General features: G+C 45.3%; 1 protein-coding gene across 2 annotated transcripts in view; it reads left to right on the top strand.

The window, feature by feature from the left end:
- The window catches only part of NOX4 (NADPH oxidase 4), a 172,568-nt gene that overhangs the window by 86,185 nt on the left and 69,724 nt on the right, over positions 1–16,659 (top strand). For both annotated transcript variants that reach the window (XM_074981479.1, XM_074981473.1), the window contains exon 12: positions 349–409. In XM_074981479.1, coding sequence (XP_074837580.1) covers positions 349–409 — 61 coding nt within the window. The remainder of the gene's footprint in view (positions 1–348; positions 410–16,659) is intronic.

The following is a 16,659-nucleotide window of genomic DNA, read 5'->3' as shown; positions in this document are numbered from 1 at the left end:
AATTTATGCCTTCCTTTGATTCAGGTGGTAATACACTTTATCCAGTTAGGAAGTTTTTCTTAATGTTCAACCTAAATCTCCCTTGCTGCAATCTGAACCCCTTGCTTCTTATCCTGTCATCAGAGGGTAAGGAGAACAAGTTTTTTCCTTCCTCCCTTTCTAAGCTTTCTGTATTGTACTGTATTTTCAGCTACTTTATAATAAAAGGATAGGTCCTCATCTGGTGTAAATCACTGAAGCTACCTCCATTTATACCAGATAAGAATTTGGTCTCAAAATTGTACTTAAATCTCAGTTTTTATTTCATTATTTTTTAGAAATGTTCCTTAACTTATTTAATTTTTTCAGTGTCCTACAGATACCAAAGCAACATTTGGGGTCCATCTTAAAATAGTGGGAGACTGGACAGGTATGTAGAAACAAACTTTCCTTTTTAGGCACAAATACCTTGAAATGTTATCCTCTGGAGGCTTGAGTACAACGATCACACTTCGATTATGAACTTTTTCTCTCTAGAAGTCATTTACATTTATTTTTCAAAACTTGCTTTTATTGCTTTATCCAATGCCACCACTGACTTGTTCAGATATGTATTTCTTTAGATAACACTTACGGTTTTGTTAGTAATAACAGGTGCTCTGATTGTCAGCTAATTATTAGCAACGTGCCTCCTTCTCTGTGCTCTTTACAATTACCTGCTGTCACTGTGCCAAGTGTAACGGTGGCTGCAGGAATGCTGAAATGTGCATTCCCTAGATAAGGGGATTTTAATGCCAGCAGTTTGGTTGGCTGCCAGGTTAATTAACACCTATGGCACACTGAGATTACAGGTTACTTTCATGTTCTCCCCTGCTCTTCTGCTGCTCTGTCAATGTTTGCCAGACCGCAGGTGTCAACCCGGATTCCATGTGGAGGAGAGTTCTAATTTGCCACTTGCTGTGACAGCTGTTTACTTAGGTGACAGTTGTCGTTGGTGCCTGATGGTTGACTTTTTCCAGCTTTGCATTTTCCATCTTAGCAGGAAGCCAGGTCATTTGCATTTTGTAGCAGAATGTGTTCTATATTCACTGACTCTGATTCATTGATGTGGGGCAGAGTGGACTCCTTACTCACTGTCTCTTCCCAGGACCAGAGCGCTGCTTGAAGAACAAAGAAGGCAAGAAGGTGTTAACTAACTGGTCTTTCTTGAGGGGTGCGAGCTTCAGCAGGTGCCACTGGCTGTTTGGTTTTAATAGACATGGTTTTGTATGTTAGAGTCCGTTTCCCTTGCCTTGTGTTATCAGTTTAGGTTGTAAATTGTCTGGGGCAGGGGCTGTGTTCTGCTCTGTATATAGACACACTCCAACCATGTTCTTGGTTGGTCCTTAGGTTTTACTGTAATAAGTATGGTTAATAATAATATGGACAATTATAGACAGTTGTACTTTCCTTAAAGTCTGTCTCCACAGCTTGAATTCCTGTTATTTCCAGCTCTCCTTCTGTATCCCATCATTACGTTTCAAGTAATTTACATCCAACATCGAGGGCTCACAATGTATTGCAGAGATCTAAATTAAACGCCTGAATTAAAGGGATGCATTGGTGCTCAAGTATTGTGAATCAGAGACTCTCTGGTTAGTTCAGAGCAATTTCCATGTCCCTCGCTGCTTCTTTTGCTACCTGCACCTGGGAGATGCTGTGAAGGAGTGATAACCTGGACTGCTTCTGGCTCTAATGATTGAGAGCAGCAGATAGACTGTGCTGCTGTAGGCATACCTACCAAAGATATTTTTGGCTAAGTCAGTCATGTGGGTTTTGTGCTTTTTAAAAATTGAATGGAAGCGCTTGTGGCTGGGTATTTGGGAGCAGGGAGACAATGGCATGTGCGCAGGAGATGAAAGTAGCTGTGAAGGCAGATGAGGTTTGAAAGATTGGTTACTGCGCTGTTTCTTGCAGATGGTGATGCAAAGATAGTTGATCTGGCAATTCCTTCTGTTAATGGGACATAATTTCTTTCCCCAGGGCCTGACAATTCAAAAGGGCCTAGGTCTCCCGCAGCAGCCTGAGCCCGTGCCCTTTAAATTTAAATTAATGGCTCTGAGGGCTAGCTTGAGGGGTGGGGGAACCAGCATGGTGCATTCCAGGTGGTGCTGAAGGCTAGCTCATTCCCGCCCTGCCCCTTTCCATAGAGGCCTCTACCCTTTTGAGAGCACAGAGCCCCCACTCCCACCTTGTCCAGGGTTCCATCAAGTCTGCTCCTCCCAACCCTCCCACTGCATAGGCGTTGTGAGGATTAATGATTTGATGTCTATAAAACATTTAGCAGATGGGAAGTGCCAACAAAGTTGTCCATTAATCCTGGTCAGAGCCGTGATTTTTTTTTTGTTTGCTGATGTAGTTATGGCAATAAAAGCCCTAGTTTATACACTTACCGGTATAGTTTATTTTGCTCTCCAAATTGGAATAAAGCACTTTCAGACAAGTAACTCACAGGAAATGAAGGGATGTTGCCTAGGCAACTTGCCATCTGTAAAATTGGGATAATAGCACTTCCCTCTTTCTTACAGGGGTGTTGGGAGGACAAGTGCATTCAAGACTGGGAGGTGCTCAGACAGGGTGGTGATGGGGGCCATAAAAGTAGCTGAGTTAGAGTTGCCACTTTAATTAAAGAGCAAAACTTTTCAGACCAGACAAAGGCTTATAGTCTCTCTCTCAGATTCAGTAGATAAACAGGAGCTGATTAGCATCTCTTTTTTTCTGCTTCCCTGATTCTGGCAGCTGACCCTTTTCCCCTCCAAACCTGGGCACTTTGTTAGCTGAACATTTGCAGAAGTCCTTTTTAAATTTTTTTGGCCTAATACTTGCTGACAGCTTTGTCTCCTAGTACGTTCCTACCTCTCACTGTTCCTGCAAGGACAATTCTTAGGTTGCTTTAAAGCTGACTTTCCAGCTAGAACCTTCTGAAAGGAATTGAGAGGTTATTGGCCATGATGATCTGTCCAGCAATTCAACAGCAGCAAAAGCGAGATACCACAGTGTAGCAAACAGTGTGTCTCATTCATTAACTGTACTTTAGGTCTTGAGACAGAAAGTGATATTGAAAGCACTGAAAGAGACGTGCTCTTCTGCTGCTCTGGAAGATGTTGTCATGGAAAATAAATATACAGCACACAGAAGAATAAAGGTGAACTATATGTTTTTAATAAATCCAGTAAAGAGATTGCAATATATTAGAAGGTCTGCTGGGACAAAATGGTTAGGGTTATATTAAAAGCATCGGTTTTGTACTGCACCTTAATAATTTTTATCCTGTAATGATATCATTGTGCTCTCAGACTGTTCGTCATGTTAAAGATGTTTTCAAGACAGATCCAGTGTTGCTGAGTCACAACACAATTTCGCAAGGACAGTAGAATAGCACTCTTTCAGCCTTCAGTTGAATTTGGAACTCTTAGACCGTGTCTACACTAGCCCTCTTCTTCAAAGCAGGTGTGGTAATCACACTGATCGGCGAATACTAATGAAGTGCTGCGATGAATATGCAGCACTTCATTAGGCTAATTCTCCCCATGTCAGCTTCGAAGTTGCGCCGGTATTTGAAGTGCCTGCAGCTACACGGCAAGTTTGCAACTTCAAAGTTGCCGTGGGTAGAATTAGCTTAACGAAGTGCTGCATATTCATTGCAGCACTTCATTAGTATTCTCCGATCAGGCTGATTACCATGCCCGTTTTGAAGAAGGGGGCTAGCGTAGACACAGCCTTAGTATCCTGTACATCACTCATTTGGCCCAGGAAGTGGTAGATTGTGTGACTTTGGTCTGCTTCGTTTGGAAATAAAGATAAATATTGCAGTGAGGTTCCTCAGCTTTAGGTATAGACTACAGTGGTTTGAATCATGTATAGTATGATCTTCATTGCTTGTTGCCAACTCTTGCCGTATTTTGTGTTTTTCTTAACTCTCCAGCTCCTGGAGTCAAGTGGTTTCAAGAAAATTCCAGATTTCATTTGAATAGGAAAAAAAAATTTTGGTTTCTGATGGGTGTTATAAAACCTGAAAACATATATGAATTACATCCTGGGAGCTTCTAACCCAGAAACCAAATAAAATTTTAGGATGTTTTGGAATTTGATTTCTGTGGTTTGAGCTAGAAAAGTAGCTAAAATAGACACTGGGGGATTTCCTGGGGTAGGAAATTCTCCAGTAATGATGACATGGTGGGTTAACCCTGGGTTAAATCCTTGTGGCTCTGGTTATGGGAGGTGTTCCTGAGGGCAAGTCCTGATGGGTTGTGAGACATTTCAGCCAGATATAATTTAGCAGTAAATGGAAGAACTGGAAAGAGGGTGATACTGCATTTTAGAAACTTATGTGATGGCATCAGGCCAACTGGTGAGGAGGGGCAAAAAGGACAGGGCAGATGCCCTGGGGCCTGGCAATTTAAAAAGACCTGGGAGTTGCAGTGGCAGGAGCTCTGGGCCCTTTAAATCACTGTCAGAGATCTGAGTGGTATGTTCCAGGCAGTGCTGAAGGGCTGACTGGGGGATGCTGGTCGTTGCCCCACCTCTCCTGCCCAAACTCCCCCCTAGCTCCACCTCTGGGGGCATGGAGCCACTCTCTCCATCCTAACTGGAACCTGATAAGTTTGTCAGCTGCCCAGGATGCACTTAAAGCTGTTGAGACAGCCAACCATGTAATCAGTAGTCACCACAACCCTAACTGGGTTTGGTTCAGAATGGTAAGGAAGGAAAAGGAAAAGAAAGTGGCATTTGAGTGAAAAAGGTGACCAACCTGCTCCATTGTCTCCATTAGTTATTGATTACTGTCAGGTTTCTTTTCAAATATCCAGTTGTTTGAATATGAATATGGCCCCTTTATGTCTCGAGAGATGGTAGTTAGCAGCAGTGGTGAGGATCTATGGGCAGTGTTTGAGTCTGCAGCTTCTCTCATGGCTTATCCACCCGATACTGGATTTGCATGGTCGAAGGCAGTAAACATGTCAGTCTGTTTATGAATTCCTCAGTCTGAGAGCTTTTCCTTCTGAGATGAAGTTCTTTTGCATAGCTCGTACATATACCATCAAAGGATGATGTGCCCTGTCGTAGCAATCGTCCCCTGGTATTTCGATCTGATGATGTAGAGTCCCAGGATTTTGGCACCCCAAGGCTTTAGTCTTAGCTATCGGATTTTCACACTAATGACTTTCATATTATTTGTGAAGCCCTTTGATCTTGCAGTTCACTCCAGATTCTGTAAGTCTTACTCACTGAATTCAGTGCTTCCCTGACGTAGGGTCACAGAAATGATTTTAAAGAGTTTTGATTTTGTCACTTATTCCATTTGCATAACTAAATAGAACTCGGTGAGTAACTGATTTGTTGGGTTGTTGCAGTTCTGAAAAGTTGAAAAAAAAATCAATTGAGGTCAAACCAAAACTGAAAGTCTGTAGAAGCATCTTGATTGTTTCCCTTTAGATTACAAAACAGACAACTCTAAGCAAAGTTGACTCAGATAACCGCATGTTTTATACCAAATCACATGGAGATCAGTTTAAGTAAAATAATGCAGATTGAGTAAAACAATTTACAAATGTAAGCAGTCTGTCATTAACTTATAGTTCATAGTAAGAACACTGAGCCTTTTCTTGTCGAGTCAGTAAATTAAATTTATTCCTGTCTCCTTTTGGTTAATGATTTATTTTAATCTATTTACAGTATAGTTAAAAATTGGAGAAAATCCAGAGAAAAGCAACAAAAAATGGTTATAGGTCTAGAGAACATGATTTATGAGAGAAGATTGAAAAATGGATTTGTGTAGTCTGGAGAAGAAAAGAATTGAAAAAAGAAAATAATTGAGGGGACATGATAGCAGTTTTCAAGTACATAAAAAGGTTGTTGCAAGGAAGAAGGTGGAGAAAAATAGTTTTCCTTAACCTCTGAGAATAGCATAAGGAATGAGCCTAAACTGCAGTAAGGGCAGTTTAGAATGGACATAGAATGGCATTGGAATAAATTGCCCAGGGAGCTTGAGGAATCTCCATTGTTGGAAATTTTAAAGAAAAGTGAGACAAATATCTGTCAGGGCTGATCTAGATCATGGTTTCCCAAACTGGAGGGGGTTGTGAAGAAATTGCAGGGGAGCGTGAGGCAACCCAGCCCCCCTCCCTGGCATTATTCCCCCTCCCCCTGAAGAAAGAGCTGGCCTTTGCTTCCAGCTCTCAGCCTCTGCCATTTTTTATGTGCATGATGTGGCGCAGCTGCTATAAAAAGCAGGCAGCTGGCGAAGACCCACATGGAGCTAGCTGCCTCCTCCAAAGGTGAGTGAGTGTGGGTTGTGGGGAGGAGGAGGAGGATGGGCTTAAATGGGAGGCTGGGGGTGCCCGGCTCATGTGAGGGGGATGGGGTAAGAGCAGGGGGTTCGTGGTGCCTAGCTTTGTGGGAGGGGAGGTGCTTGCGTGGGGCGGGCAGCTTGCAGGGTTTGGGGGGCTCAGGCGACTGGCTCCAGCATCATGGGGCTAAGGCAGCTCGGGCTGGCAGCTGGTCCCCACAACGCGGGGCTCAGGCAGCTGGCAGGCAGATGGCTGGTCCCAGTTGTGTGGGGCTTGGGTGGCTTGGGCTGGTGGGCGGGCAGCTGGCTCTGGCAGCATGGGGCTTGGGTGGGTGGCAGGCCCCAGCACTGCAGGGGTCAGGCGGCTGGCTGGCCCTGGTGAAGCGGAACTTGGGCAGTTGGCTCTGGCAGTGCAGATCTCACGTGGGCAAGCGGCTGGTGTGGGCAGCTCTAGCAGTTGGCCAGCTGGGGCTGCACCAGGCACTCGCAAAGGGCCAAGAAAATCTATGTGTGCTTATTTTTAATTTTAAATAACATTTTTATGTCATGTTTTAAATTACTAACTGGATTTTTTGTTAATGGGGGGTTGGATGATGGTAAAGAAGAGGTGGGGGAGCATGAGGATTTCTCAAAGATCAAAAGTGGGGCGTGATGCCAAAAAGTTTGGGAACCACTGGTCTAGATAATACTTAGTCCCACCAGGAGTGCAGAGTAGATGACTAGATGACCTCTTGAGGTCACTTCTAGTTCTAAGAGTCTGTGATTCTGTGACAGAATGGTTTAGGTTATGCTTATCTACTGTATATTTTGGAAAGCTAGGACCACCAGATTTGATATACAGCTTCTTCTTATCACAATTTAAAGCAACATAAGGGTTTGGTTGTGCTGGGAAAACAGGATTGCTGTTCATAAAGCCAAACAGAAAAGAGACAGAATCACCAAATTGAGCATAGTTCTCAAAATTGATATAGCTGGGTGAATGTTGACACCAAATCCAGATGAACCGGAAAAATAGGATGAACCTGGACTAGGACTGCTTCTCAGTAAATTTTACAGAAAAGAGATTAAAATGGAGAAATTTGGAGCAGTGCTCTGTTTTGACACAGCTACATCAAAGCAAAAGGTTTGAAAACTAGAAAAAATATTATGGGAAGCCATATTGACTATGACCCATTTTTGTTAAAGCATAGCGAATTATAAGAATTTATAGGGCTGAAGAAAAAAATGCACTTGATGGAATTCCTATTTTAAAATTCCTAAAAAATTAAAAGGAAACATTTTAATAGTCTCTTTTTATAAGAAATCCAAAATAAAAAATAACTTCATGAAAACATTGCTGTATTTTTGAGCAATCAAATCATTTATATAAAGCATGTTTGTTTTCTTTTTATTTTCAAAATAAAACCTCTTAATTGAGTTAAGGACCTGATCAATGGTGGGTAAATCTGCTAGTTAACTAATATTTAGTAGGTGATTAATATTACAAGCGAATACAACCATGTGGGAGATGTCAACAGAATGGCTTTTGTTTATCAAAATGTGAATGGCATTGCATCCTTGTGTGCTGTGCAAGGGAATGAAATGGATGAGAGTAATGCTATCCACGGAAGGGTGTGCTGAGACACTAATTAGCAGGGCCTTGGCACAACTGTCATAAAAAAAAGAAGCATCTGACAAGTCATTGTTCATCATGCTACTCATTTAACTGACATCACCTATATGTTGTCATCCTGCAGTCCGTACTGCTTTTTTTTGACCCCCAATTCTTGGTGGTAGTGAGAATGGAATGACCATAAACAAATAAAGCAAACAAATAAATAAACGGGGGATCAGTGACATTTTTACCAAGTTAGTCCAGGTCACACTATACTGAAGTTATCTGTTGTGTTATTTGTTGTCACCCTGCTTATAGACAGAAACATCAGTACATTAGCTACTGCGAAAATTAAGGTTTTTTTTTTTTCCCTGAAGAAAACTTCAGTGAAACCAGAAAAGATTGATTTTGGTGAGCATGGGAGGACCAAAATTAACTATCAAAATATTTTGCTTGAAAATAAAAATATTGATTTGGAAATATGTGCTTCTTGCTGCAGAGCAGTGGTAGTTAGGCAGCGTCAAGCCCCCAGTCTGTTATAGGTCAACCTCCTAGATCAGACTACATTACCCATCGTGATTATGGACTTCAAGCTGTTAGGAACATTATCCCTGATGAGACTGAGGCACAAATGATGGTAGAGCTTTGTGACTTTGTCCCCACCCACAACTATGTCAGATTTGAGGACAATTTATACCTTTAAATCAGTGACACTGCTGTGGGCACCTGCATGGCCCCACAATATGCCAACATTTTTATGGCTGACCTGGAACAACGCTTTCTCAGTTCTCATCCCCTGGAGTTCCTCCTCTACCTGCAGTACACTGATGACATCATCATCATCTGGACCCATGGGAAGGAAGCTCTTGAAGAGTTCCACCGTGATTTCAACAGTTTCCACACCACCATCAACTTTAGCTTGGACCAGTCTACACAAGAGATCCACTTCCTGGACAATACTGTGCAAATAAGTGATGGGCACATAAACACCACCCTATACCACATACCCACGGACCGCTATGCTTATCTACACGCCTTCAGCTTCCGTCCAGGGCACACTACATGATCCATTGTATACAGCCAGGCACTAAGGTACAACCGTATTTGCTCTGATCTGTCGGACAGAGACAAACATCTACAAGGCCTTTACCAAGCTTTCCTGAAACTACAATACCCACCTAAGAAAGTGAAGAAACAGATTGACAGAGCCAGATGTATACCCAGAAGCCAGCTGCTACAAGACAGGCCCAACAAGGAAAACAAGAGAACACCACTGGCCATCACATACAGCCCCCAGCTAAAGCCTCCCCAACGAGTCATCAGTGATCTGCAACCCATCGTGGACAACAATCCTTCACTCTCACAGGCCTTGGGAGGTGGACCTGTACTCGCCTACAGACAGCCTGCCAACCTTAAATAAATTCTCATCAGCAACTATAGACCACAGCACAGTAATTCTAAACCTGGAACCAATCCCTACAGCAAACCTCACTGCCAGCTCTGCTCACATGTCTACACCAGCGATATCATCACAAGACCTGACATCAGCCACACCATCACGTGCACATCTACTAATATAATATATGCCATCATGTGCTAGCAATGCCCCACTGCAATTTACATTGGCCAAACTGGACAGTCTCTACGTAAAAGAATAAATGGACACAAATCAGACATCAGGAATGATAACATACAAAAACCTGTAGGAGAACACTTCCATCTTCCTGGAGACTCAGTAACAGATTTAAAAGTAGCTGTCCTACAACAAAAAAATTTCAAAAATCAAATGGAGAGAGAAATCTCTGAGCTGCAATTCATTTGCAAATTTGATTCTATCAACCAAGGATTACACAGAGGCTGGGAGTTGCTGGCCCCTTACAAGAGCAGTTTCTCTGCTCTGGATGTTCACACCTCCACATTAGAATCTTGGAATGGGCCACACCCTCCCTGACTGATCCAACTTGTTTTCTCTTCTCTTGATGTATACTACCAATGATGGGCCATTTCTGCCCTGACTGAATAGACCTTGTCAACTCTAGCCCTCCCCTTTACTGAGACTCCCCCCCTTTAATCCTCCTCTGAACCACCCCCCTTCTGAAACCACCCCCACTCGTGCACTTACTCTCGGGCCTCGCGGATGGGAGAGGCGGAAGGGGGTGGTGGCAAGGTGCAGTTCTGGGTGCCTGAGGCAGGGGTCAGGCAGATGGCGCTGCACTGCCAGAGAGTGGCAGGGCCGGGGTGACTGGGGGAGGGGGGCTGCGATTTGCTGGCAAGGAGGTGAGGCTTCTGTAGGTTGTCAGAGTGAGATGGGAGGTGGAGGGGCTCTGGTGCCTCCGTGGTGATGCATGTCAGCACTGCTGCCCCGTAGCAATGGAGCTAATGGCCCAGTTATTAGACTCTGACAATGGTCCCACATCCCCGTGTCTGCTCTGACTTGTTTTTTCCTCTTTGACATATACTACTGATACTGGGGCATTTCCACCTTGCTGAATAGACCTTGTGAGCTCTGGCCCTCCCTTTTACTGGGACCCCACTCTTAAATACCCCTCTGGAAACCCACCCCCTCACTCATGCGTCTGAGGAAGTGGGTCTTTGCCCAGAAAAGCTTATGCTCCAAAGTATCTGTTAGTCTATAAGGTGCCACAGGACTTCTTGTTGTTCATCATGACTATAGTTTCACCTATTGGAGAGGAGAGGTGGAGTGTCATGGGAGTCTGTAGTCTGAATGGGAATCCTGCTGCATGGGAGATGTAGTCTACATCATGGGAAAGGTAGTCTGTATGGGAATCCTGCTCGATAAAAGAGGAGGAGGACATGAGGCAGTGCGATAGTGTAGCCAGATTGAAATAGTTTGGAGGTTGACAGAAATAAATTTGGATTTTGGTTTTTTAACAACAAAATTATTTTTTAGCAGGAAGTGAACACTTGTGAAAAATTTTGTTTTGTCAGAAGTCCAGTTGTCTAAGGCCACGTCTACAAGGGCAGCTTCTGTCAACAGAATAGGGCTTCTGTTGACAAAACTTGCAGAGCGTCTACATGTTCTGTGTGGCTATGTCTACACTACAGCAATGTTTTGAAAGAAATTCTTCTGGAAGTTCTCTTCAGAAAAAACATCTTTCAAAAGAGCTCATCCACACAGAAAAAAGGTGGTCGAAAGATTGAGCTGCTCTTGGAAAGAATGCGACAGTGATCAAAAAATCCAGCACGAGGAGGAAGTCTCTTTTGAAAAAAGGGCCCGTGGAGTGTTTACACGTGTTTTTGTCCTCCCCCCCCCCCCCCCAAAAAAAAAAAAAAAAAAAAGCTTTCAAAAGAAGGGTCTTCCAGATCTGGGAGCAGAAGACAGCATCCAGAAGAAGAGCCTTATTCCTTTGATTTTGGATCGAAAGAGTGCATTTTGTGTGTAGATGCTCCACGTGTTCTTTGAAAAAAGGGACAGATTTTCCAAGGGAACTTATGAGTGTAGATGAAGCCTGTTTGGAAGCAGTTATACTTAATTACAGTGGGAGTTTGGCTATTTCTGACCCAGTTGTTACCAAAAAAAAAAAAAAAAATTATGCAGGGCGTTGTGCATATGGAATAAGTGCATAACCACCCTCCCTAGGGGAGCATCCGGAAGGATTTCTCCTCAGGGAAAATATCTTGCTGTGTGACTGGATGGTTGGGAGGCAGGAACTGAATTTTGATGGGCTTTTTGGAGAAGTGCTGTGAGGTTATGCTTCCCATAACAGTGGAGTGATGGAAAGGAGTTTTTGTGGAAGAATTGCTTTTATACTGCTGGGATTGTATTGTGTTATCAATAATTGTTAGAACTCTCAGAGTGTTTATAGTAATTTTGTTATTATTTCAAATCTGAATAAATAAGTGGGTGGGTTGTATTCTCATTTCAATAAACAGAATTTAGCTACCTCCCTGAACACAAAGTGAATGTATTTCCTAACGTGTTTTGTGTAAGATATAAATGCCATTTCCTCAGGGAAAATTCCACATACACTCCCACGCACATTTTTTTAAAAACATACCCAAAGTTACTGTTTCCTTTAGTGAGTATCACTGAACTGCTGACTGCATAGTTAATTATCCCAGCAATTTTGATTGTGCTATAAGTGTTACTGAAGTGCTCCTTCAGCTCAACAGTGATGGGCTTTTAAAAAAGCAAAATAATATTAATTTGAAGAGTAATAATTTATTTGAATATGTACTGTTGTATATTTTTTTCTGTGTAATTTTTTAGGATAATTACACCCCATAATTGAATAGCATGGCTAACTAATTTTGCTAATTGTAATTTCCTAGTAATTCAGTGGACAGTAAAGAAACTGTTTAATGCTTAATTCATTATATTTTGTCATTTCTGTTTGCAGCAGACTTTACTTTTCCTCTCATGTGTGGTGTTATGCTTAATTTATAATGGCAAGCCAATACTTCGTAGGATTTAAATAAGTTTGATGCTCTGTGGAAAGCACTTACGTGGACATCCTAAGATAATCTTCTTCTATAGATTTAATGAAATCTAGAGGTAGAATGTAGAAGTTGGAGAGAGTCCAGATGAGAGCAATGGAAATTATTAGGGGCGTGAGACACATGACTTTTGAAGGGAACCTGAGGGAACTGGGCTTATTTAGTCTGTAAAAGAGAAGAGTAAGTTAGAATTTGGCAGACGTCTTCTGCTACCGGAAGGGGGGTTCCAAAGGTGGTGGAATCAGGATATTCTCAATGGTGGCAGATAACAAAATCAGGAGCAGTGGTCTCCCTCGTTGCAGTGGGAGAGATCCTAGATTGGGTATTAAGAAAATACTAATTCACTAGGAGAGTGGTGAAGCACTGGAATGTGTTGCATGTGAATGTGATGTAATCTCCAGCCTTAGAAGTTCGTAAGGCCAGGCTGGGCAAAGTCCTGACGAGGATGATTTAGTTAGGGGTTAGTCCTGCTTTGAGCAGGCAGTTGGGCTAGATGACTTCCTGAGGTCTCTTCAGGCATAATCTTCTGTGATTCTAAATAAGTGAATTTAGGAATATGAAAAATGCTCTTGTTTGAAAAGTACATTGCTGCACATATTTCATGAGCATTATAAAAGGAACTGTGGTCTAAATAAAATTTAACCAACTGGATTTGGAAATGTTTCATCCGAATTCACTAATGTACTGATAACATTTACAGCATATGTTTGTTTCCCGTTCAACCCAATGAAACATTTTTCTGTTGGCTTGAGTAGGAGCAGATGCTATACTATATCAAACCGATAGTTTGAATATCTTTAAAATGGCTCTCTCTGGTTCAGCAATATCTGTGGTCCAGCCTGAGTTTAGTCAGCTGCTGACTGCATAGGTGTGGGTGTGGTCAAGTTTCTGGTGATCCCGTGAAGCTTGTTTACAGCCACCAGTCCTGGTTCTTAGGCTGCATCTACACTACAGCTCCCTTTAAAAAGGGCGGCTTTTGAAACTTAACGTCAAAAGACAGCTTTTTGAAAGGGAGCATCCACGCAGGCAAATGGGGAGTGAAGGTTCAACCTGCCCTTTTGAATGGCCCCCACCGTGCTTTTGAAAGAGAGTGTCCACATGTTCCAGAGTGCTCTTTCAAAAGTACAGGGACAGGAAGTGCTGCGAGTGGGGTTGCATGGCGGATGAGCTCTTCCGGGACTGCTGCCTGCCATCCCATTAAAGGGCCTGCCACTCCAAGACTCGGCTTGCACACACTGAGGGCCAGCTAACTGTCCCCAGGCATGCAAATGACACAGAGCAGAGGAGGCAGCCTGGGCCCCCATGGACCCTGAGCAGTTCCCCCCTCATCGAGGCTGTGGCAGCACAATAGCCGTGGTCCTGACCACTGTGCACGAGTGGCTCCAGGTGGCCACCCTACTAGCCACCCTCCTGGAGGCCATCCTCAGGGCATGATGTCTCCACCCAGTCCCCTGAATCACCTGTGGCTTGTGGGGTGAACGGGGGGTGGGTTTGGGAGAGCTATGTACAGGCCATTGCAGCCCCAGGCAGGCAGGCTCTGAGCCTCGGAAGAGCCAAGGGTCGGGGCAGGGGCTCCACCTGTTGACGGGAGTTGAGAGCCAGGATACCCATGTCCTGTACCCATGCCTTCCCTTCTGTGTTTGGGGGCCCCATTGGGGTTGGGCCGGGGTTGGTGGCACAGGGAGGTAAGGGTGCAGCTGGGGCAAGGCCCTTGGGGACTCCCCAGGGTCAGCACAGGAGGAGCAGGGGGGTGCAGCCTCCTCCTGGCTGGCCCTGGCCAGCAACATACGATCCAGCAGGTGCTGTGGGGACGGTGGGGTGGGGGCAGGAGGGACAGGTGCGAGAGTGGCTCGCGAGGGGGCAGTGGCCAGGGCCAAGCAGCCCACCGTGGCCTGGATCAGGGCATTGAGGTTTGCTGCAACCCGGTCCAGGCTTGCTGCTCCCTAACGAGCCACTCCTGCAGCATGCTGGTACGGTCCAGCAAGACTGCAGTGTGGGCAGCGTCCCCCACCTCTTCCTCCCTGCTCTGATGGTGCTGGTGGATGGCCCAGTGGCAGCCCTGCTCAGGATCCAGGCCGCTCCCCATTGCCCTCAGTGGTGGGGCTGGTCTGGCTGCTGGTTGCAGGAGATGTGGAAACAGAAGGTGGGAGGGGAACAGGCTGTTAGTTCTGGATGCAGGACCCTATGTCCCTGCCCACCTCCCCCATCCTAGGGGCCTTGCGATGCCCATGTCCCAGGATTCCCTGCATGGGTACCAAGGGCATGGGCTCCCCCACTTCTCTCCCCTGGTCCCTTCATGGCCAGCTGGCCAACCTTGGTGCTTTCCTGGCCACAAGGCGCTGAATGCCATGCATCGGCCCCCTGGAGCCCGGGGAGCATAGCCATCTGGGGTCCACATGCACCGGGGCTGGCAGCCGTGTGGGAGCCCTGTGGCCACCCTGGGTGGGATCCAGTGCCCCCTCCCCAGGCACTGGAGCAGCTGGTATGCAAGCCATCTGCCAGTGGGTCCCTCCAGGAAGTCGGGTGAGGCACAGGCAGATGGGGCCTCGCAGGATGGCCTGGACGGGATGTTGATGATGAGGGCCCCCCTTGCTTGAGCTCTCGTCATCACTGCTGGGATCAAGTTGCTGTGTCTTCTGTGGGTGCCTGGTGCCGGCTGCTGGTCCCGGGTGCTCTTTGCCCTCTGTGGTCATCTCTGGCTCGGCGTCGGGCTCGGCTGTATCCAGCATGATGACAGCAGGTCCGGCCTCCTTGGGCCACGTGAGGTGGTGGAGCTCCTTATAGTAGGGGTAGCTTGTGTTCGCTGTGTCCCAGGCCTTGCAATAGCTCTGCCGGTGCTCCTTCACCTTTGATCGGGCCTGCTGTGGATGGGGTGGCCCCAGGCCCTTCAACAGCCACTCAAAGGCTGCAGCGCCAGACCTCTGCTTGGTGGAGGACCTTCTCATCCTCCCATAGAGAGAGGAGGTCCTGGAGCTCAGCCTCCATCCAGCAGGGGGCCTGGTGCTTCGGGGTCTGGCTTGCCACTTGGGAGAGCTCCCTACTGTCCTTGGGGACCCCTGGTGTGGGCAGGGATCCAAATGGCTGGCCATAGGACGAGGGGCTGGCTGAGGCTTTGCAGGAGCCAGCAAGCTGGAGAGCAGTGTGGTCTCCCTGCTGCCTGCACGCTGTCAGCTTCATGCCTGAGGTTTGTGGGAGCCTGCATCTTTAAACACAGCCGGATGCTGGAGACACAGAACTCCCCTTATGCTGAGAGAGGCACTGCCACCTGCCAGCTGATCACCACCATGGAAGACTCCCTCTTTCTAAATAGTCAGCTAAAGAGCATCTGCACTTGCTGTCTTTCTAAATAATCTTTTGAAGTGGGCCGCTCTTACCAACGTGGGAACGGAGGACTGACTGGGATGGAAGTTATTTTCGAAGTTACTTTAGTAAGATGACAGGGTGTGTGTAGATGCTCCATGGATTATTTTGAAAGAAGGCCGTCTTCCGACCTCAGTTTCGAATGTAATTGCTAGCGTAGACACGGCCTTAGTATTCTGTACTGTTGTTTAGCTCCAGTTTACCCCAAAAATGTCTTTTGGAGCCCAGTCATCAGTATAAGTATTGGTAATGCTGTTAGACAATATTGGCCTTCTGTGGTCTGGCAAATTCTCTGGTTCAGCACCAGTCAGACCCCAAGGGTGCCAGACTAGAGAGGTTCAACCTGTACTTTTTTTTAATACTCCTGTTACATTCCTAGAACCATGGAAATGAAAGATGGAAAAGGTAATCGAGGAGCAAATCTCCTAGTACTTACTGAGGCAAACTCCTGCTGACATTAGTACAGGTAAATCAGGATTTATAGCAGGCGTGTCCAGCCCGCGGGCCGCATGCGGCCCTGGACAGCTAGCAATGCGGCCCCACAAGATCGTAGACTTTTAACATTATTATGTGATTTATATACATTAACTATATTATATATTTTATATGCGTCCCAAGACAATTCCTCTTCACTCAATGCGGCCCAGGCAAGCCAAAAGGTTGGACATCCATGATTTATAGACTGTGAATATATATATGGAGTTATACCTATCTCATAGAACTGGAAGAGACCTTATGAAGGCATTGAGTCCAGTCCACTGCAGTCACAGCAGGACTTATCACCATCCCTGACAGGTTTTTTTTTTAAACTGTTTGTCCCAGATCCCTAAATGACCCCCTCAAGGGTTTAGCAAGCCAATTCTCAAGCCACTAAAGAAAAAGAAAAGTATTAAGATTAGACTGTCAACTGTAATTTATCTTGAGGATATTGGCTGGTTTAAAT

Source organism: Carettochelys insculpta, chromosome 1, assembly GCF_033958435.1.
Source record: "Carettochelys insculpta isolate YL-2023 chromosome 1, ASM3395843v1, whole genome shotgun sequence".
Classification (NCBI taxonomy): Eukaryota; Metazoa; Chordata; order Testudines; family Carettochelyidae; genus Carettochelys; species Carettochelys insculpta.
This window is presented reverse-complemented; position numbering and strand designations above follow the sequence as displayed.